Source organism: Lactuca saligna, chromosome 5 (assembly GCF_052625555.1).
Source record: "Lactuca saligna cultivar CGN05327 chromosome 5, ASM5262555v1, whole genome shotgun sequence".
In the NCBI taxonomy this organism is placed as follows: domain Eukaryota; kingdom Viridiplantae; phylum Streptophyta; class Magnoliopsida; order Asterales; family Asteraceae; genus Lactuca; species Lactuca saligna.
Window position 1 is genome coordinate 53,645,363 of NC_136421.1, and position 21,663 is coordinate 53,667,025.

General features: G+C 38.1%; 1 protein-coding gene across 1 annotated transcript; it reads left to right on the forward strand.

Moving 5' to 3' along the window:
- Window positions 1–16,420: 16,420 nt before the first annotated feature.
- LOC144997064 (RNA polymerase I specific transcription initiation factor RRN3 protein) lies at window positions 16,421–21,161 on the forward strand. The gene is made up of 16 exons (XM_078956886.1): window positions 16,421–16,636; window positions 16,753–16,883; window positions 17,416–17,499; window positions 17,595–17,666; window positions 17,747–17,818; window positions 17,909–18,145; window positions 18,350–18,460; window positions 18,557–18,670; window positions 18,802–18,927; window positions 19,172–19,240; window positions 19,326–19,432; window positions 19,710–19,793; window positions 19,893–19,983; window positions 20,138–20,257; window positions 20,345–20,529; window positions 20,598–21,161. Exons 2-16 carry the CDS (start codon window positions 16,788–16,790, stop codon window positions 20,890–20,892), a joined length of 1,863 nt encoding a protein of 620 aa, XP_078813012.1. The 5' UTR covers window positions 16,421–16,636; window positions 16,753–16,787; the 3' UTR covers window positions 20,893–21,161.
- Window positions 21,162–21,663: the final 502 nt, after the last annotated feature.

Here is a 21,663-nt window from a genome sequence, read left to right on the forward strand (position 1 = left end):
ATGGCAAGGCATGATATGACATGTTATGGCGCGTGTTTTTTCATTTGAGACACTTTTTTAGCTCTTTGTTATGTTTTTTTCTAATCGGGGATACAAGTATTGTGTTATTTGTTAACTTTTTGTTATCAGTTATTAATATAACACTTCTAAAAAGTAGTTATATTTAATATAAATTTATATTTATGTGGTAATATAATCATAAATTAATACAAAATTGGTGCTTTACATCACGCCTTGAAAAACGTCATGGCTCGTTAAGCTTAAGGCTTGGCCTTGAGGCCACGCCACGTCTCACGCCATTTAGAAAATTGGATGTAGGGTTCTTGTTGTTCAATAGAATGTTATTTCAATAGATTTATGACTAAATCTGATAGGTTGCATATACCCTTTAGAGTATAAGGATTTATCTGCATTATTGCATGTAAAATCCATCAATTTTCACCTTGCTTTGGGGCTCAAAGAAAATTTTGCCAAAAGTAAGGTATACTATAACATCCTAATTTTAGAGACCAATTTTTTTTAATTATGTTAGTCATAAAACAGTTTACTTAAAAACAACATCGATATCATATCAATCCATAAACAATAATCACAAGTCTCAAAAATCATATCATCAATAGTAATAATGTCATAGTACAATCCCATGGATCTCAAAATGCGAAATCATGTGTGTGCGATGCGCTGCTACCGTGTCGGCTCCTTCCCCTTCAACGAAGGGCTACCGGAAACCAAAACTGAAAACCGTAAGCACAAAGCTAAGTGAGTTCCCCCATCATACCACATACCATACAACAACATACTACCAGGTAATTCTGGGGTGCCCGATCTGCCCATGTTAAGCAATTTTGGGGTGCTGACCTACCATGCCAAGCGATTCCGGGGTGCCCGACCTACCCATGTCAAGCAATTTTGGGATGCTGACCTACCCATGTCAAGCACTTCTAGAGTGCTGACCCACCCTCCGGTTTATACCAACCGGCTCTGGGGACTATTTCACCTCATACTACTACCACACAAAACATAGCATAAACATACTGTCATGCATATCTGGGGTGTCCGACCTACCCTTTGGTCCTAACAACCAAACTTGGGGACTACTTGTCACATCCCAAAACCAAGAATGGCGGAAACGTTCTAGGGCGGAGGACGTCATGTAAAGTATCACAACACAGTAAATGTAAATAAGCAAACAACATCATCCATTGCATTAAATATAAAATTTTAATACAAGCGTGTTCCGTACAGTTTTAGACTATGCCATTCCCAGGACTGACCATACATGCTAATCACTCCTCGGACCAGCATAGTTGATCAGGCTATGCCATTCCCAGGACTGACCATACATCCCCTAGCTTACCTGTGATATTTAACAATCGTAATACTCTTGTTCTTGTCGTTGTGACACTGGTTTTAGTATGAATGCAGACTAGTATACTTAATTAACTATTTTAGTATTTAAAGTATAGACTCTTGGTCAGAGTGTTTTAATCCCAAATGGGTTTATAGTTTAGTATATCTTTTATGGGTTGATATACTTGCTTCACTATAAACAATGCTCTGATACCAATCTGTCACACCCCAAAACCAAGAATTGCGGAAACGTTCTAGGGCGGAGGACGTCATGTAAAGTATCACAACACAGTAAATGTAAATAAGCAAACAACATCATCCATTGCATTAAATATAAAATTTTAATACAAGCGTGTTCCGTACAGTTTTAGACACCAAAAATATAATGTAAATCAAAATAGTATGATGAGTCTTGAATGCGCTCCATCTTCTCAAAAGCTAGCATCGGTACCTGTCTACTGATGACTTGAGAATACAAGTTATTTTGAAAGAGTTTATCAGCATTAAGCTGGTGAATTCATAAGTATTTTAGTGTCGAGGTTTTATTATCAAAACATTTGAACCTGTCGCAAGTATGAGTTGTAAATGTATGTAAGTGTTTGTAAAAGTTTGAATCTCTCAGAAAAACCTATATTTTCTGTTAAAGTAGCCCTCTACCAAGGCTTAACTGTTTTGTATGCTCGTTTGATGTAAAAGTGTGTAATTTCCCAAGTGTAACTATCATTTAACAAAATATAGTTTGTACATTAAAGTTTAAGTGAGGTTATCACCAAAACGTAATGGGTAAATTGTTGTAGTACTGTAGTTTTGTTTTATAGGAACTACTGCAGTACTAACTACCTTAAACCGGGTTTATATTAAGGTATCATGTGATAAATTGCACCATATTATCGACTGATAACATCGACAACGTATAGTCGAAAAATAAGGTATGACGTTTGGCACCCGCAGACCTGTCGGTCCCACTGTAGCTAGCAGGGAGGTGTAGGATAGTCAATCCAGTATAGATCTATACGCAAACTCACGCTTTCCCTCCAAGAGACTCTGGCTACAACTCGGGTCATGACAATTAAGACATGCTCCCATACAGTGGATCACAATTGTTAACGTATTCGTGTATATGCAATATAATGTTACTTGTTCTAGTATCGTTGTATATGTTCTCTTAGTAATAAGTATTGACTCCTGAATGAACTGACTCGTTGATCTAGAAATTGTAGTAGTATGATCCCATGTTACCCCGATGGTAACTTACTAATGATGTGCTGATAAGTATGAATATGGAAGTACTTTTATGTCTATACATGTATATATAATATATAACTAATATTGAAACGACCCTCGGATGGTCACCCGAAATTCCACCAGACCACATCCAAATCGAGGAAAAGGAAATAGGACAGGTGGCTTTCCTAAGCCCTTTAAACATTATTTATACAGCTATACATATATGGGCATGCAAATTTATAGGTAGTAAAACAAGGTTTACAATAAAGCATTTGATAAGTAAAAGAGTTTGTAAAACATTTTGAAGTAAAACAGTTTGAACAGTGATAAAATCATTTGTTTCCTAGTTATTAATCACATGTGATTAATGCAATCACATGTGATCGAAGCAATAACTATAAGTGTTTAACTTGTATCCCCCCCCCCTCCCCCATAAAGTATTTAAAACATTTAAAAGCATTTCAAAGGTTGAATAAAGGGGTATGAACTCACTTGGAAGCTTGAAGATAGCGAGATCGAAAACCGGGCAGAGTTTCATCTCGGGAAACGGATTTTTCTCGGGATTCTCGGGAATCTCGGGAGTAAAATCGACTCTCGGGACTTGAGCAAAAAGACCAGAGCTTCGGGTTTGAACGGGCATAGAAATCGAGGCAAGATCGTGAGAGAAAGAGAGAAAATGAACAAATTTTTCGGAAAGGCTCGCATCCCTTTTATAGGGGTGCTGAACCGCCTCCGAACGCGGGGCGTACGGACGTATGCAGCGCGTACCCGTACGTCATCGCTTACGTATTTCGGATGGGACAGCGGGTCGGATAGCTTCGCATAGGGCGACGTGGACGATCCGAGGCCGTGCCCTCGAGTACGCGGGGCGTACGAGGGTACGCGGCGCATACCTCGGCCCTAGGCTGACTCCTCTTCGGATAATACCGAATTTTTAATAAAAATTATTTATAAATTAATTATCAAACTTCAAAAATTCATATCTCCTTCATACGAACTCCGTTTTTGACGTTCTTTATATCCCCGCGAAGGTGAGACTACGATCTACGACTTTCGTTTAGATTCCGTTGGCAAATTCCGAAATTATTTTTTATTATTTATTTATTAAAATGACGTGATTAAGGAATTTCTTTAAAAATTCATAACTTCTTTATCTGACATCGGTTTTTGCCAGACTTTTTACCGTTGAAATACCATTGTCGAGACCTTCGATTCTCGTTTAGGTCATTCCGGCCAAATATCGCTCGCTCTCCGTTTCGAGTTTTTAGCTGTCTGTTGCTAAGCTGAACTTGGAAAAATCATAACTTCAATATACGAAGTCGGATTTGGGCGTTCTTTTTACGTACGATCATGGTTTAATGATATTTAAACATAGAAGAATTTAAATAGAAACTTTTTGGACATTTTATTATCAAAGTTAATTTTATTAACTCAAAAATGTTTACAATACTTGACCTATTAGGCCATTACAAAGAGTTGAAATATCGGGTTGTCACATCATCCCCCCGTTAGAGGGAATTTCGTCCCGAAATTCAAAGTAAGAGAACACTCGTGGATTAGGGAAACAGATGTGGGTACTTGCGTTGCATCTGATCTTCGCGTTCCCATGTGAATTCAGGTCCCCGCTTAGCGTTCCAGCGAACCTTCACGATGGGTATGCGACTTTGTTTTGTTTGCTTGACCTCTCGGTCCATGATTTCTACTGGTTCTTCCTCAAAATTAAGGCTCTCGTTGATCTCGATCTCGTCGAGTGGGATTACGAGAGTCTCGTCGGATAGACACTTTTTCAAGTTAGATACGTGGAAAGTAGAATGTACGTTACGAAGTGCGCCTGGTAGATCGAGTTTGTAAGCTACGGGGCCGACTCTTGCAAGAATTTTGAAAGGCCCTATGTACCTCAGATTAAGCTTCCCACGCTTGCTGAAGCGTATCAAGCCCTTCCAGGGTGAGACTTTGAGAAGAACTCAGTCTCCCACCTGAAATTCCGAAGGTTTCCTTCGTTTATCTGCGTAGCTCTTCTGTCGGTCTCTAGAGGCTTTCAATCGTTCACGGATCTGAACGATCTTCTCTGTCGTTTCCCGGATGATTTCCGGACCGGTAAGAGTAATGTCAGAAGCTTGCCCCCTTGCTAGTTGGGTATCACCCACCTCAGCCCAGCACAGAGGGGATCTGCACTTTCGGCCGTAGAGGGCTTCAAATGGAGCAGCCTTGATGCTCGTGTGATAATTGTTATTATAGGAAAACTCGACAAGGGGTAAATAAGTATCCCATGTCTTCCCAAAGTCAATCACGCAGGCTCGCAACATATCTTCCAGTGTTTGGATGGTCCTCTCACTCTGTCCGTCGGTCTGAGGATGGTAGGCTGTGCTCATGTCTAGCCTTGTTCCTAGGGAATGTTGTAGTGATTGCCAAAATCTTGAGGTAAACCTACTATCTCTATCGGAGATAATGGACATAGGTACACCATGTAGCCGTACGATTTTCCTAATGTATGTTCTCGTAAGTTTCTCCATCTTGTCGGTTTCTTTGATAGGCAGGAAGTGTGCAGACTTGGTTAATCTATCAACGATGACCCATATGGTGTCAAGTCCACCCGTTGTCTTGGGCAACTTGGTTATGAAATCCATAGTGATCCGCTCCCACTTCCATTCCGGGATCTCTGGTTGTTGCAATAAACCAGAGGGTTCTGGTACTCAACCTTAACCTTTGCGCAAGTAAGGCATTTACTCACGAAGGTTGCAATCTCTGCTTTCATATTAGGCCACCAGTATAGCTTTTTAAGATCCAGATACATCTTATCTGAACCTGGGTGGACGGAATACCGAGTGTTGTGCACCTCGGTCATAACCAAGTCTCGGAAACCACCGTGTTTCGGTGTCCAGATCCGATCCATGAAATATAAGGCTCTGTCACCCTTGGCTTCTAAATTCTTGTCCATTCCTCTGAGGGATTCACTTGTCACCTTTTCAGGTTTCATGGCTTCAAGTTGGGCCACCTGAATTTGATTAGACAAGTGTGAATGGATGGTTATTGACAATGACTTGATTTTGCGACCAGAATATTCCTTCCGACTTAGGGCGTCTGCTACTACGTTGGCTTTACCCGGATGATAACGAATATCGCATTCGTAATCACTGAGTAGCTCGACCCACCGTCGTTGTCTCATGTTGAGCTCCTTTTGATCGAAAATGTGTTGTAAACTCTTGTGGTCGGTAAAGATAGTGCTCTTCGTTCCATACAAGTAATGTCTCCAGATCTTCAGAGCAAACACCACTGCTCCTAGTTCAAGATCGTGGGTCGTATAGTTAACCTCGTGTGTCTTCAACTGTCTCGAGGCGTAGGCGATGACCTTACCTCGCTGCATCAGGACACATCCGAGCCCTTGATTCGATGCATCGCAATAGACTACGAAGTCTTCTATTCCTTCGGGAAGGGATAGTATTGGTGCGGTGCACAAGGCTCGTTTGAGCGTTTGGAACGCTCTTTCTTGTTTCTCTTCCTAGTCAAAGGCCACGCCTTTCTGGGTTAGGGTCGTAAGAGGTTTCGCTATTCGAGAGAAGTTCTGAATGAATCTGCGGTAGTAGCCAGCGAGACCTAGAAATTCGCGTATTTCTGAAGGCGTCTTAGGTGCTGACCAGTTCTCAATGGCTTTAATTTTGGATGGGTCCACGTGGATTCCCTCTTCGCTTACCACGTGTCCTAAGAATTCAACTCTCCGGATCCAAAATTCACATTTCGAGAACTTCGCATAAAGCTTCTCTTTTCGTAATGTCTCTAGAACTTGTCGCAGGTGATCGCCATGCTCTTTCTTACTTCGGGAGTAGATCAGGATGTCGTCAATGAAAACGATGACGAACTGATCCAAATAAGGTCGGCACACTCTATTCATCAGATCCATGAAGACTGCTGGCGCATTGGTCAATCCGAATGGCATCACCACGAACTCGTAGTGTCCGTAACGAGTTCGGAAGGTTGTCTTTGGAACATCCTCCTCTAGTACTCATAACTGGTGATATCCGGATCTCATATCAATCTTAGAAAAATAGTTCGCCCCTTGCAGTTGGTCGAATAGATCATCTATGCGAGGCAGAGGGTAACGATTCTTGACCGTCAGTTTGTTGAGTTCTCTGTAGTCAATACACATACGGAATGATCCGTCTTTCTTCTTAACGAACAAGACCGGTGCTCCCCAAGGTGAGAAACTTGGTCTTATAAAGCCCTTGCTGAGCAGTTCATTAAGTTGACCAGAGAGTTCCTGCATCTCAGCTGGTGCTAAACGGTAGGGCGACTTGGCTACTGGGGTAGCTCCTGGGACTAAGTCGATTCTGAACTCGACCTGTCGTTGCGGAGGTAAACCGGGAAGTTCTTCTGGGAAAATGTCGGGGAAGTCGCTCACAACAGGGATGTTCTTTAGTTCTTTCGTTTTGAGGCTCGTGTCGACGACGTGAGCAAGGAATGCATGGTATTCCTTACGCAGATACTTCTGTGCTTGAATACTTGATATGATGCGAAGACTTGCACCGGGTTTGTCGCCATAGACTATAAGAGTTTCATTAGACGGAAGGTTTAGACGGACTGCTTTTTCGTAGCACATGATGTCGGCGCGGTGAAGGCTTAACCAATCCATGCCAATGATAACGTCGAAACTTTTTATTGAGACTGGCATGAGGTCGATTGGGAATGAATGGTTATCTAGAGTTAGGGTACAACCTAAGTATATGCTACTCGTACTTTCAGTTTTTCCATTAGCCATTTCTACTGTGAATAGTTCTTTGAGTGCGTGCGGTGGTTGGTTAAGCATGCGAGCAAATTTATGGTTTACGAAGCTTCGCTCCGCTCCACTATCGAATAGAATGCACGCATAGGAGTCATCGAGGAGGAACGTACCAGTCACCACTGTCGGGTCAGCAACTGCTTCCCCGTGGCCTATCGCTAGTACCCTCCCTGCTCTGCCAGCATTTTTCGCCTTGGGGCAGTCCCTCTTATAGTGGCCTGTTTCGCCACATCCATAGCAGGTCGGGCTCGCGCCAGAGCCGGGGACTTGGGCGATCGGCCTCGCCGGAGATTTACAGAAACGGACTGTGTGTCCTCTCCTGTGGCAGTTAGAGCACTGCATTTCATGGCAGGGGCCATTGTGGTGGTAGTTGCATTTGTTGCACTTGGGCGAACTTCCAGCATACCCACCCACCGGAGTAGTAGTAGCAGCAGCAGGGGTTATTGCGGCATGTATTGCCACAATTTGCTGCTTTTTGGCAGCCTGTTGCTTCTTCTTTTCATCCCAGAATTTCCGCTTAGTATCAGCGGGTTTGGAGGGTTCCGGGATGGCTAGGGTGGTTGTGGTTGCAGGGGTTTTGACTCCATGGTCAATGAGTCGTTGTGCCAATCGTTTGGCACTGTCGAAGGTAGCGAGGTTTGATGCTAGAACATTCCCCTGATACGGAGGCACAAGCCCCCATATGTACCTTTCGATCTTTTTCCCTTCAGTGGGAACCATATTAGGGCAGAGGGCCACCAGTTCGCTGAATCTGGCGGTGTAAGCGACAATGTTGGTGCCCTTCATGGTCAGGCTCCAAAGCTCCTGCTCTAGTTTCTGGATCTCGCCCCTCGGGTAGTATTCCTCAATCATGAGGTCTTTCATCGTTTCCCAGCCTATGTCGTTGGCTACGACAAGAGTTAGAGATTTAACGTGGTCGTTCCACCACGTTAGGGCCTTTCCTTCAAAGGTGCATGCGGCGTATTTCACTTTGCTCGTAGCCGGGCATGAACAAATTTCGAAGACCGCTTCAGTCTTCTCAAACCATTGCGAGAGGGCAATGACTCCGTCGGTCCCATGAAAGGACTTCGGCTTGCAGTTGGTGAAATCCTTGTAAGAGCACTCTCTCGAGCGCACAGGGGTTTCAACCGGGATTGATTCCACAGGGGTTCCACCTCTGCTGGCATCAGAAGAGTGATACTGAGCCATGACAGTTGCCACTACTGCAGCTACGACAGCATTTAGGGTTGCAGTATCGATGACCGGAGGCGGAGGAGGTGGTGGTGCAGGATTATTCCTGGGAGATTTGCGAGGAGGCATCTTTCAGCTATAAGTTTATAAAGGTAAGAAAATGGTAAGAATCATTTTGTAAGCAACGTGAGAGTGATACATGGACTAACTAACCATAGCCCAACAGTTGAATGAGTGTTTGAAATCACAACAAGAAATATTAGTAGGAAAACACAAGTGTATAGATTTTTCCCACAATTTAGATAGATTTCAATAATACTGGTATTACTGATGTAATAAGTTCAAGGAAAAATCGACCTAACAGTAGGTCTTACATCATACCATATAGAAAAGTTTGACAGTTCTTAGATTCCTAATTAGAGTACTGAAAGTAAGGAATATTTTACAGACAAGTGCTACTGAGAGCACAGATGTTAAAGGCTAATCCTTAACCCTAAAGATAATGATGTACTAGACATCATCTAACGGCGATGAATATTCCTCGGGGGAACCCTAAGGTCTCTCATTTGACGGACCACCTCTTGAAGGTGTTGCTCATGAGCACTTTGACGAGCTCGGAGTTCCATGACTTCAGCTTGAGAGGAAACTAGATGTTGTTGTAGGGTTTCATTGGTTCTCCGGGTCCGTTCCATGTCTTCTTCAAGACGGCGGATGCGGACTGTGTTGACACCTGAGTTGGCATCAATCTCCATGACCCGGTCGATGGCTGCTCGTCCTTGCTCGACATTACGAGCTATTCTGCGGATAATGACAGGCAGGGCTCGGTCAGCAGAGCCACCATTGCTGACGTTGTAAAAGCTTCGGTCCCCAAAGTATGTTAAGGGTTGACCCTGTTCATCACTCCAACGATTCAAGTTGTTTGCCCATAAGGGAGTAGGACCTGGAAAAGCTGGTCGAGGGTTGTTGTTCGGGGGTTGACCTACGAGCGGTAGGTTGTTGACTTCAGGCTCAGAGTCTGATCCATCTGAGAAGCCTTCAGCTTGATGATCATCCAACGGAATTTGGTGTTCATTGTCAGACTCTGCTTCGATCCTTCCTATGTTGCCTTCATTTGGAAACTACGGGTCGTCGTGATGGAATCCAGCCATTTAAATCTACGCGAGAAGAGAGGTATAAAGATATAGTATGTATGTAGTTAATAGCACAAAATACACCTATAGTATTTTAAGTTTAAGTTCCACTAATCTTTTTGTGGCATTGTTAGTAAGTTTTTAGACTTGTTAACACATCACAACTATTCTAGGGCATATGCTAATCACTCCTCGGACCAGCATAGTTGATCAGGCTATGCCATTCCCAGGACTGACCATACATCCCCTAGCTTACCTGTGATATTTAACAATCGTAATACTCTTGTTCTTGTCGTTGTGACACTGGTTTTAGTATGAATGCAGACTAGTATACTTAATTAACTATTTTAGTATTTAAAGTATAGACTCTTGGTCAGAGTGTTTTAATCCCAAATGGGTTTATAGTTTAGTATATCTTTTATGGGTTGATATACTTGCTTCACTATAAACAATGCTCTGATACCAATCTGTCACACCCCAAAACCAAGAATTGCGGAAACGTTCTAGGGCGGAGGACGTCATGTAAAGTATCACAACACAGTAAATGTAAATAAGCAAACAACATCATCCATTGCATTAAATATAAAATTTTAATACAAGCGTGTTCCGTACAGTTTTAGACACCAAAAATATAATGTAAATCAAAATAGTATGATGAGTCTTGAATGCGCTCCATCTTCTCAAAAGCTAGCATCGGTACCTGTCTACTGATGACTTGAGAATACAAGTTATTTTGAAAGAGTTTATCAGCATTAAGCTGGTGAATTCATAAGTATTTTAGTGTCGAGGTTTTATTATCAAAACATTTGAACCTGTCGCAAGTATGAGTTGTAAATGTATGTAAGTGTTTGTAAAAGTTTGAATCTCTCAGAAAAACCTATATTTTCTGTTAAAGTAGCCCTCTACCAAGGCTTAACTGTTTTGTATGCTCGTTTGATGTAAAAGTGTGTAATTTCCCAAGTGTAACTATCATTTAACAAAATATAGTTTGTACATTAAAGTTTAAGTGAGGTTATCACCAAAACGTAATGGGTAAATTGTTGTAGTACTGTAGTTTTGTTTTATAGGAACTACTGCAGTACTAACTACCTTAAACCGGGTTTATATTAAGGTATCATGTGATAAATTGCACCATATTATCGACTGATAACATCGACAACGTATAGTCGAAAAATAAGGTATGACGTTTGGCACCCGCAGACCTGTCGGTCCCACTGTAGCTAGCAGGGAGGTGTAGGATAGTCAATCCAGTATAGATCTATACGCAAACTCACGCTTTCCCTCCAAGAGACTCTGGCTACAACTCGGGTCATGACAATTAAGACATGCTCCCATACAGTGGATCACAATTGTTAACGTATTCGTGTATATGCAATATAATGTTACTTGTTCTAGTATCGTTGTATATGTTCTCTTAGTAATAAGTATTGACTCCTGAATGAACTGACTCGTTGATCTAGAAATTGTAGTAGTATGATCCCATGTTACCCCGATGGTAACTTACTAATGATGTGCTGATAAGTATGAATATGGAAGTACTTTTATGTCTATACATGTATATATAATATATAACTAATATTGAAACGACCCTCGGATGGTCACCCGAAATTCCACCAGACCACATCCAAATCGAGGAAAAGGAAATAGGACAGGTGGCTTTCCTAAGCCCTTTAAACATTATTTATACAGCTATACATATATGGGCATGCAAATTTATAGGTAGTAAAACAAGGTTTACAATAAAGCATTTGATAAGTAAAAGAGTTTGTAAAACATTTTGAAGTAAAACAGTTTGAACAGTGATAAAATCATTTGTTTCCTAGTTATTAATCACATGTGATTAATGCAATCACATGTGATCGAAGCAATAACTATAAGTGTTTAACTTGTATCCCCCCCCCTCCCCCATAAAGTATTTAAAACATTTAAAAGCATTTCAAAGGTTGAATAAAGGGGTATGAACTCACTTGGAAGCTTGAAGATAGCGAGATCGAAAACCGGGCAGAGTTTCATCTCGGGAAACGGATTTTTCTCGGGATTCTCGGGAATCTCGGGAGTAAAATCGACTCTCGGGACTTGAGCAAAAAGACCAGAGCTTCGGGTTTGAACGGGCATAGAAATCGAGGCAAGATCGTGAGAGAAAGAGAGAAAATGAACAAATTTTTCGGAAAGGCTCGCATCCCTTTTATAGGGGTGCTGAACCGCCTCCGAACGCGGGGCGTACGGGCGTATGCAGCGCGTACCCGTACGTCATCGCTTACGTATTTCGGATGGGGCGGGTCGGATGGGACAGCGGGTCGGATAGCCTCGCATAGGGCAACGTGGATGATACGAGGCCGTACCCTCGAGTACGTGGGGCGTACGAGGGTACGCGACGACCTCGGCCCTAGGCTGACTCCTCTTCGGATAATACCGAATTTTTAATAAAAATTATATATAAATTAATTATCAAACTTCAAAAATTCATATCTCCTTCATACGAACTCCGTTTTCGACGTTCTTTATATCCCCGCGAAGGTGAGACTACGATCTACAACTTTCGTTTAGATTTCGTTGGCAAATTCCGAAATTATTTTTTATTATTTATTTATTAAAATGACGTGATTAAGGAATTTCTTTAAAAATTCATAACTTCTTTATCTGACGTCGGTTTTTGCCAGACTTTTTACCGTTGAAATACCATTGTCGAGACCTTCGATTCTCGTTTAGGTCATTCCGGCCAAATGTCGCTCGCTCTCCGTTTCGAGTCTTTAGCTGTCTGTTGCTAAGCTGAACTTGGAAAAATCATAACTTCAATATACGAAGTCGGATTTGGGCGTTCTTTTTACGTACGATCATGGTTTAATGATATTTAAACATAGAAGAATTTAAATAGAAACTTTTTGGACATTTTATTATCAAAGTTAATTTTATTAACTCAAAAATGTTTACAATACTTGACCTATTAGGCCATTACAAAGAGTTGAAATATCGGGTTGTCACACTACTCCTCTCCTACTACCACTATCACATATAACGTATCATGCTAGCCCCTAAAATGGAGTCTACAAGATGCATGGGGCTCTTATGGCAATAAAGTTGGCACCTTTATGCCATAGGAACCCTCAATGGTTCCAGATTTGACGTCATACTCCTTTATAACAACAAAATCCTAAATATGGCACTTCCAAGGCTTAGAAAATGTATAAATGAGCCCTAACTAGAGATATAAGAGATAGATGGTCAAGGTTTCAACTTTATACCTCAAATAAGCTGGAAATGTACCAAAACCTTTGGATTTTCTTGCTTCCTCTTGATCTCTCAAGCTTCCTTCTCCTTCTCAAACTTCAAATACACACAAATAGCACCAAAAAGCTCAAGAACACTCAATAGATGATTATGGTTTCGACTTAGGGCTTTTCTGGTCTGGGAGGGACGATGGAGGCTGGGTTGGGACAAGATAAGGTGTTTAAATATGGTGCAACCCCTATATATTAGGGTTTCCTCAATACAGTCCTATTCGCTGAGTCGGGCTCTCCGACTCGTCGAGTAGGTTACTTAAAACCCGTGTCTATGAGTCTAGTCTACTCGACGAGTTAGGCCTCTAACTCGCCGAGTCCCAGTGCAAAAACATACAATTAATTAAATTTAAATACGTACCGGGAACCGGGTGTTACAACTTACCCCCACTTATTTTAGACTTCATCATCGAAGTCTACTGTTGCATCCAGAAAAAGCTCGAGGTAGTGTTATCTCATCTCGTCCTCCAGCTCTCAAGTCCATTCCGAGCCCTTGCGGTGCTGCCATTGCACCTTTACCAACTCCACCCGCTTGTTCCTCAGGTCCTTCGACTTCATGTAAAGGATAGCTATTGGCCGCTCAATGTGTGGTTAACATGGCTAGTATTTTACATTGTTAAGCGACATCCCTTCCATTCAAATACATTGGTCATCTTGTTGGGGCCAACATGGCTCTCACTCGGAACCGACAGTCAGTAATTGATAAATTTCAGGATAAACTATCACTGTGGAAAGAAAAAACCTTATCATCTGGAGGTAAAATTACATTAATCAAGTCAGTACTCAATAGTCTAACCATTTATTATTTCTCCATTTTCAAAGCTCCATTGGATGTTACTGATACGTTAGAAAAGATAAGGCGGAAATTTATCTAGGAGGAAATGAATCGCATAAGAAGATATGTTGGATTTCTTGGGGAAAGATGATGGATCCAAAATCTTTTGGTGGATTGGGTTTAGGAAGTCTAAGAGCTTTCAATATCACCTTAAAAAGGTGTTAGGACATGGAGACAAAACTTCATTTTGGTACAAGTGTTGGACAGAGGAGGGTACTCTTTCTGTGAGATATCAATTATTATACAAAGTAGAAGCCAATAAAATGTGTTCACTGGCCGATAGATGTATAAAGGTGGAATCAACAATATCTTGCTACTGGAACTAGAAGAGAATGACAAGAACCAAGGAGGAAATTCGAGAACTAATCAGTTGTTCTCAAGACCGATACATACATTACTGGAATAATTGGATACCATTGAAGGTCAATTTCTTCGGGTGGAGAGTTGCGCTGAACATAATTCTATCAAAAATCGACGTTGGCTAGAAAGGGCGTGGGATTTATCTCCACATTATGTGCGAGGGGTGGAGAAGTTGAAGAAACAGGAGATCACCTAAAATGTTCTTTTGCATGCGAGATATGTGAGAAAGTATTTTGTTGGTGTCAAATGGATTATGCTCAGGTGATAAATACAAATGAACTTTTTTAGTTAATGCACAATCCGAGGGAAATTCATCAAAGTGCAGGAAGTTGATTCATGCGATCTTTCTAACCAATATTTGGTTTAATTTGGCTTGAAAGAAATGATCATATTTTCAATAATAAACCATCTTCCCAACACAAGTCTTTGATGAGATTTTGGCGAATTCATATTTTTTGATCAATAATAGGAGTAAAAATCAGCATTTGTACCCGAACTTTTGGCAAAATTTTCTAATTTTCGACTTACATAATTAGCCTTGCAGACATTTGTAAAATGTATTTAATCCATGGATGTTCTAGCATCTTTGCTGGGATCCTTTTATTAAATAATAATTCACCGTTAAAAAAAAATATTCCAATTTAATTTATTATTTGTTTTTTTAATTGAGGTGTATACAAAATACTATATTTAACAGCACCTTTGAAAAAATTACTTTAATAGAGCATATTTGATATGTATTGGTTTTATTTGTATTTATTGGTTAGTAAACGAGGCAATGTTTAAAAAAAATATGATTATTTGACTTGGTTGAGAGACACCATTTTGTGCATCATTATATATTTTTTAATGTATCTCTTTACTCAAGGTAATAAAAATTTAAAATTTTAGCTATGCCTTTTTTTGTTCCAACTCTTTTGTTGAAAACCTTTCATTGTTGCTGTGTCTCATTATCACTTGTTTTTTTAATAAAAACGATAATGCATCGATCCTAAAATATTAGAATTTAATAATAAATTTACAAAATAATCAATTTTATTTAATTGAAATTGTTTCTATGGTTTGGTCAAACTTGCACGTTTGGTTCCTAACTTTTTTTTGCACTCGGATCGTTCCTATGGTTTGATTTTGTTGCGTTTTTCGTCCCTTATATACATAAAGTTAGGGACCAAACGGGCAATTTTGACCAAACCATAGGAACAAAAAACACAACAAAATCAAACCATAGGGACGATCCGAATGCAAAAAAAAGTTAATGACCAAACATGCAATTTTAACCAAACGATAGAGACTTTCAATAATTTACTCTTTTATTTATCCACTAGATGAAAACACATGTAACCACCTCACAAATGACAATACATCAAAAAGAAGACCCCTTACTCCAAAATCTATGCCTCGGTCACCACATTCAAAACTCAAACACCCCCCCTCCCCCCCCCCCCCCCCTTCCCACCCACGATCTTATTTGTTGATATTTGTTTTTATTGGTAGAACAAGTGTCATGTGTCGATAAAGTATATGTCATTTATCGAATATGACGTATAGTTTGTAAGTGATATCTAGAATAGGCCGTAGCGTTTGTAAGATGTGAGATAAAGTGTGTAACATTCAATAGTTTAGTGGACTATATTGTAAATATGTTTGTCGTATTGCAATCATACGATTACAAATCAATCATATAACCGGCTCTCTTTGAACCTATAAATAGAACATTTGCGCATATAGAATAAATAAGATAAGTTTGAGTGTTTTAAGATTTAAGTTGATCTAAAAGTTATTCCTGTGTTGAAATAATTGTTCTATTTCTAAATAACAAAGTGTCTATCCAATTTATCCAAAACCATTCATATAATCATCCATCTAATCACCATCAAGATTATTCTAACGCATCATTCAAATATATCAATCCTAATTTATCATTATAATCACCGATTATGTTATACAAATATATATCTAAATTATGGATATATTTTAACCCTAAGTGATATTTACAAATACATTATTATATGTTTTTAAAATACAAAAAGCTTCATAAAGATAACCAATCACCCAAAAAAATAGTTCGCCGCTAATAAAAAAAAATCGTTAAAACAAATTATCCGTCATAAAGTAAGAAAGTAAAACAGAATGATATATATTCGTCGACTTGATATGCTGTCTTCCTACTGCACTCTCAATTATGCAATGTCAACACTTGAACCCTTTAATATATAGGAAATCTCCATAGTATCCTTAGGTAACCATTTATTTACCATTCTACCCCTGTTGCGAAGGGTTATGCATTAGGGTTTAAAACAACTCAACATCCTTTGTTTGATGGTTGGTCTGGCGGCAAAACACATACTCAGCTACAAAAATCTGAGCACAGACCCTTGTTACCTTCAATCTAGGGTTTCTTTTTACGATTACTGCATCGCCTCTCGCTATCTGTTCCTCACGTCAACTCTTCCCTGTGAAGCCACCGGCCGGAGATCTTCGATAGTCGCAACTCCATCGCACCCAACCCCAGGTTCCAATTTTCTTCATTATTTTCTGCTTTCTTTCTTCCTTGTTTTTTTATGCTTTCTTTGAATTTTCCAATCCGAAGCGTTGTCAAGCTCCTTCGTTTTCGCCAAATTTTAATAGGTTAAATTCGTCGAATTTACAATCGGGTTTCTGCGATGGGAGGAGTAGCTGATGGGCATGCTGAGATGGGGGATGTTAGTGATTATGAGCTGTCTCATCATGTTCGGGAAGCCCTAAAATCTGTTCTATTGGTAAGACATCATTCTTGTTATTTTTTGTAATTTGATTAAATATTATTTCAACCTAGTTTATGATACACCTTCTTCTCAACCTTTCTTTTCACATATTTCAGTCAAGATTTCGAATAACAAGTATCGTTTTTTCCGATTTTGTGTTCTAAATAGTATTGTAGGTATTTGGTTGTTCTGTTATATGTTTTTTATATCAACGATAAGATAAAAAAAAGTTGTGTGTTCAGTTTTACCCAAAACGAAAGGGGATAATTAAGATTTAGAATCGAAATAGAAATTGTAATTTATTGGGTTTGAAAGTTAAACCTCATCAAATTTATAGCCAATTAGGGCTCCTAATCATCAAACTTGTAATCTTGTTACAAACTAACCATCAACAGGTTTAAATTCCTCAAGGACTAGAGAAATTTTAAACTACATTAAAATCTATGACAAGATCAATGAACAAGTATTGGCGTTGAATTTGTACAAGAATCCATTTGATTTTTGATCTTTGAATGTGTCACAACTTATAACTTATAACATGTTTCAGGGTGATACCGATGAATATGATCAAATCATTGGGAATATGCATCACAATGTGCGTCTGGTCCCTGATGAAGTTGCCATGCTTGTGGTAAGCTTTCTTTCATTAATAAATCAAGTTAAAAAAAAAAAATTATTTTCAACATTTTAAATAATTATCTTTTTTTTTTTTTTAAATCTCAACAGACAATTTTACGAGCCTTATCTGGAGCAGTTTCCTACATTGATGTTGTACATCACCGTTCTCTTCTTTCTTCTGTAAGATGAAATTTTCTATATCTATAACTTCTTTTTTTTGTGGATAACAATAATACTAATAAATTGTACTTTTTTTATAGATATGTGGAATGAGCTTATGGAACTATGGGCCAGATGTGATGGATGCATTGGTCGAATTAGTAGTAGCATTGGTACATTTACTAATTACTATCTCATATTTTTCTAAAACAAACATTTTCTTGTTCAAAATCCTAACTTTTTAATGTTACACTTTATATCAGGCTTCCTCAAGTGGAAAATATGTTGATTTGTGTTTGGATATGCTTGTAAGCAACTTCATTCCACCTTACAATTTCTTGGAGATATTGAAGCAGCCACGTGGATTAGCAAAAAAAGATCAAGTTCTTACTCGTGTACATTCTGCACTCAAAGGTATTGCTGATTTAGTGCCATTAGCACCTTCAAGATTGGAGCAAATTGTCAGAGAAAGGGTTCCAAATGTCTTCTCCAAAGAAGCTGTGAGTCTAATATACATATTTCTATTTGATCTATACGCCACATCATCGTTGTCTGAATGCCACATAAGGCAAAACTCGAAAGTCGAAAAAGAAGTCAAATATTAACACTTGTTATCAATTCTACAAGTTAAAAGTTTCCTTTTTTTTTTATTGATAATGTGATTATGGTGGGAATGTTTATAAACTTTATTACAACTTTTGCAGCAAATGGTTGTGTATGTGGAGAACATGTTAATGTTGGAGAGTGGTGATATGGGAGAGCTTGTTGGAAATGCTATGCTTTTTGAATTGGTGAATAGGCTTATAGACCTAGATGTGAGTCTATTTTTTTTTTAATATATATTTCAGTAGTTGATTTTAAAAACTGTATATTGATTATAAAAGTAATGGGATTGAATGAATTTGATTTAGGTGGAGATAGGATGGGATGAAATTTTACTTGATGATCCAAGTAAAGGCATCTTTGAAATGGAGCTTGAAGATATGGCTAGACCTGTAGATGAAACTGAGATTGAAATGGATGAGGTAATTTAATTTTAAATATTAACTTTGAAGAATCCAAATAATTGAATTGTTTATTGGATAAGTATTAGTTTTTAGTGTTTGATTACAATATTCTTGAGTTCTTTTGACTTATATCGTTGACTTTTCTTCAGCCTCAGAGAGAATATTCTGGAAGAAAAGTTCTTTGGGGAAATGTAGTTGCTCAAAAGTTGGATACTTTAATGGTTCTTACCTTTGATCACCTTCAATCATGTTTCAAAAATGGCAGATTGGTTCAGGTGCTTCATTTTTTTCTGTTTATGCAAACACTTATTTACAATTTATAGTTTAATGAAAGAAACAGCAATTTCATGTTTTCATATCACAACATTCTACTTTGAAAAATAAGAAAAAGGGTGAAAGTAGAGTTTTATAATTGGTTAGGTTTTTCAAATTACAACTTTTCAACAAGATAAAAAAAATTGTTACATTACTTAAACTATTTATATCTTCTATTTATCTATAACTTGAATTTTGAATTAGGTATTTGAGGTGCTTCTTCAGTCATTTCAGAGCACTGTGTTGAATGCATACAAGTCAAAGTTTGCTCAAGTAACAAACTAATCCTTTTTTTTTTTTTCTGATTGTTTCTTGTTTTTTTTTAATCCATTAAATTTTATGTTTTGTAAAATTGTAGTTTGTAATGTTCTATGCTTGTTCACTTGACCCTGAAGACTGTGGGACCCTATTCGTTAGCAGACTTGTTGAAATCTTTAAAAGCACCATTTATCCTCAAGATTGGAGGTTTGTAATCCTACTAATTTTTATTACTTTCATATACCCAAAAATTCAACCAGTTTATGTGAAAATTATGTCAATTAATTCACAAAGTTTATGATCATATTTAATATATAGCTTAATGTCATGAAATGGCAATGAAATATTTATAATTTGTACTAAACTTTTGATTGCAAGTCATGTCATTAAAGCTTTTGACTTGGTCAAAGTTTGACTGGTTAAGGTGCTGATGTGGCATTTAGCTAACAATAATTATCATAATATGTTGTTTTTTGCATTGCAGAATGAGTGCTGTTGCTTATCTTGCAAGTTACCTGTCACGTGCAAAGTTCTTGTCTGCTTCTTATGTCACAATCGTATTGGAAAGGTTATTTTATTTTATTTTTTTTAACTTTTATCATTTATATTTTTTGTATTAAGTATTAAGTATTAACAAACAAATTTTGTATATTGTTTGTTGTTTCAGTTTGGTGGATTGGTGTTCTAAATATTGCGAAAACCTGAGCAGTGGTGAAATAAATCCAAAAGTTCATCGAGTTTTTTATGCTGGATGCCAGGTATTTTTTTTTTAAATATATATGAGGCTAAATTCAAGAAATAGCAACATACTTTTATATATATATTTGTGTATTTCTTTTATCTTCTTAAGGAAGAAATGAAAGTACATTGCTATTTCTTGTTAATGTGATTGCAATATCTTTATATACACAGGCGATTATGTATGTACTATGCTTTCGTATGAGATCAATTCTGGCTTTCCCAAGGCTAAAATCTCAGCTTTGTAACATGCCATTAGAGAGAATTTTGAAGCATGCATTGAACCCGTTAGAGGTAAATATCATCAAACTACAAATTCAACCCTTTAGTTATCATCAAACTACAAATTCAACCCCTTAATCAGTTTTCTTAAATATGTAGGTGTGCTTACCATCTATAGTAGAGGAGTTTTTGAGTCAAGCTAAAGCAGCTGGCTTGTTTCATGTTGAGGGTACTTTTGTCTTTCATGATTTGCTTGAATCCGAATTATCTCGAGCTTTCGGTGGATTTGAAAGGCTTGATTTGTTCTTCCCTTTTGATCCTTATTTGTTGAAAAAGTCTGACAGGTTAGTTTTTTTTTTTTTTTTTTGATGTAATAGAAATATTTTATAATAATTTTCAATTAAACCTACAGTTTCATCAGACCAAATTTCATATACTGGTCAATGGTGAGAACAACTTATGATGATGAAGATGATGATGATGATGATGATGATGATGAGGAAGGTGTTAGTGATGATGATGAAGCCAATGATGGGGTCTCTAATGGAAGAGGGCCCATGAGCTGTGAAGATGATGATTTTGATATGAATTTGAGTAAAATGTCCATTACGCCCCGAAACAATACCTTCATGTTTGGAAACCAAGATAATCAAAGAATGCGGATGCCATCGAGAATCAGACCTTCCACAAGTCCAGAATCTTTATAAATTCTGTTATTTTTTTTTTCTCCTTGAAGGAAATGACATAAATACCCTTTGGTGGCTGAGTGGCACACACTGTGATTGTGCTTTGTTGAATGTGTGGTTGTAATATTTGATAGATTAGTTATATTTTTGTTTTATAGTGTGATCAAGAACAATGGGTTTGAATTGGTAATTAGATGTTTTAGTTCGGAATTTACACTAAAGAATGTAATCTGATTTGGTACTATTACTTCACAAACAATGATTAAATAGGATTATCGTTTTCTGTTGTATGTTTTTTTTAATGAGGGAAAAGTTTTAGATAAATTCTACACGTAGGAAAACTATAGTTAAGATAAATTTTGAACTCAAACTTGAATAAAATAAAGATTTGATTGTGCTACTATTGATTGGATTATTTAAAAGTAGACTATGTGTTGGTTGAACGATATTTTTATGCTAACTGAAATAAAAGTATATGTAATTCAAGATATGAATTACGTAAAAATTGATAGAAATATAATTCAAAATTGATGTGCGAGTCAAAAGCTGTGAACTTTGTCTAAATATTCCAATTGTTACACATGAGATTTCGTCATGTTGCAAGTTTTCTTAATCAGTTTGTTGTTAATATCATTGATTTTGGCTTGGGTTATATGCGTATTTATGCAAGAAAGTAGTTTTCTTTTACGAGATATACCATGACTTGTCATTTTAGGACAAAAGATGTAATATTTTACCGAGCTAGGTGCTTAACCATTAAAAGAAAATGAAACATTATTGCATAACTTGGTA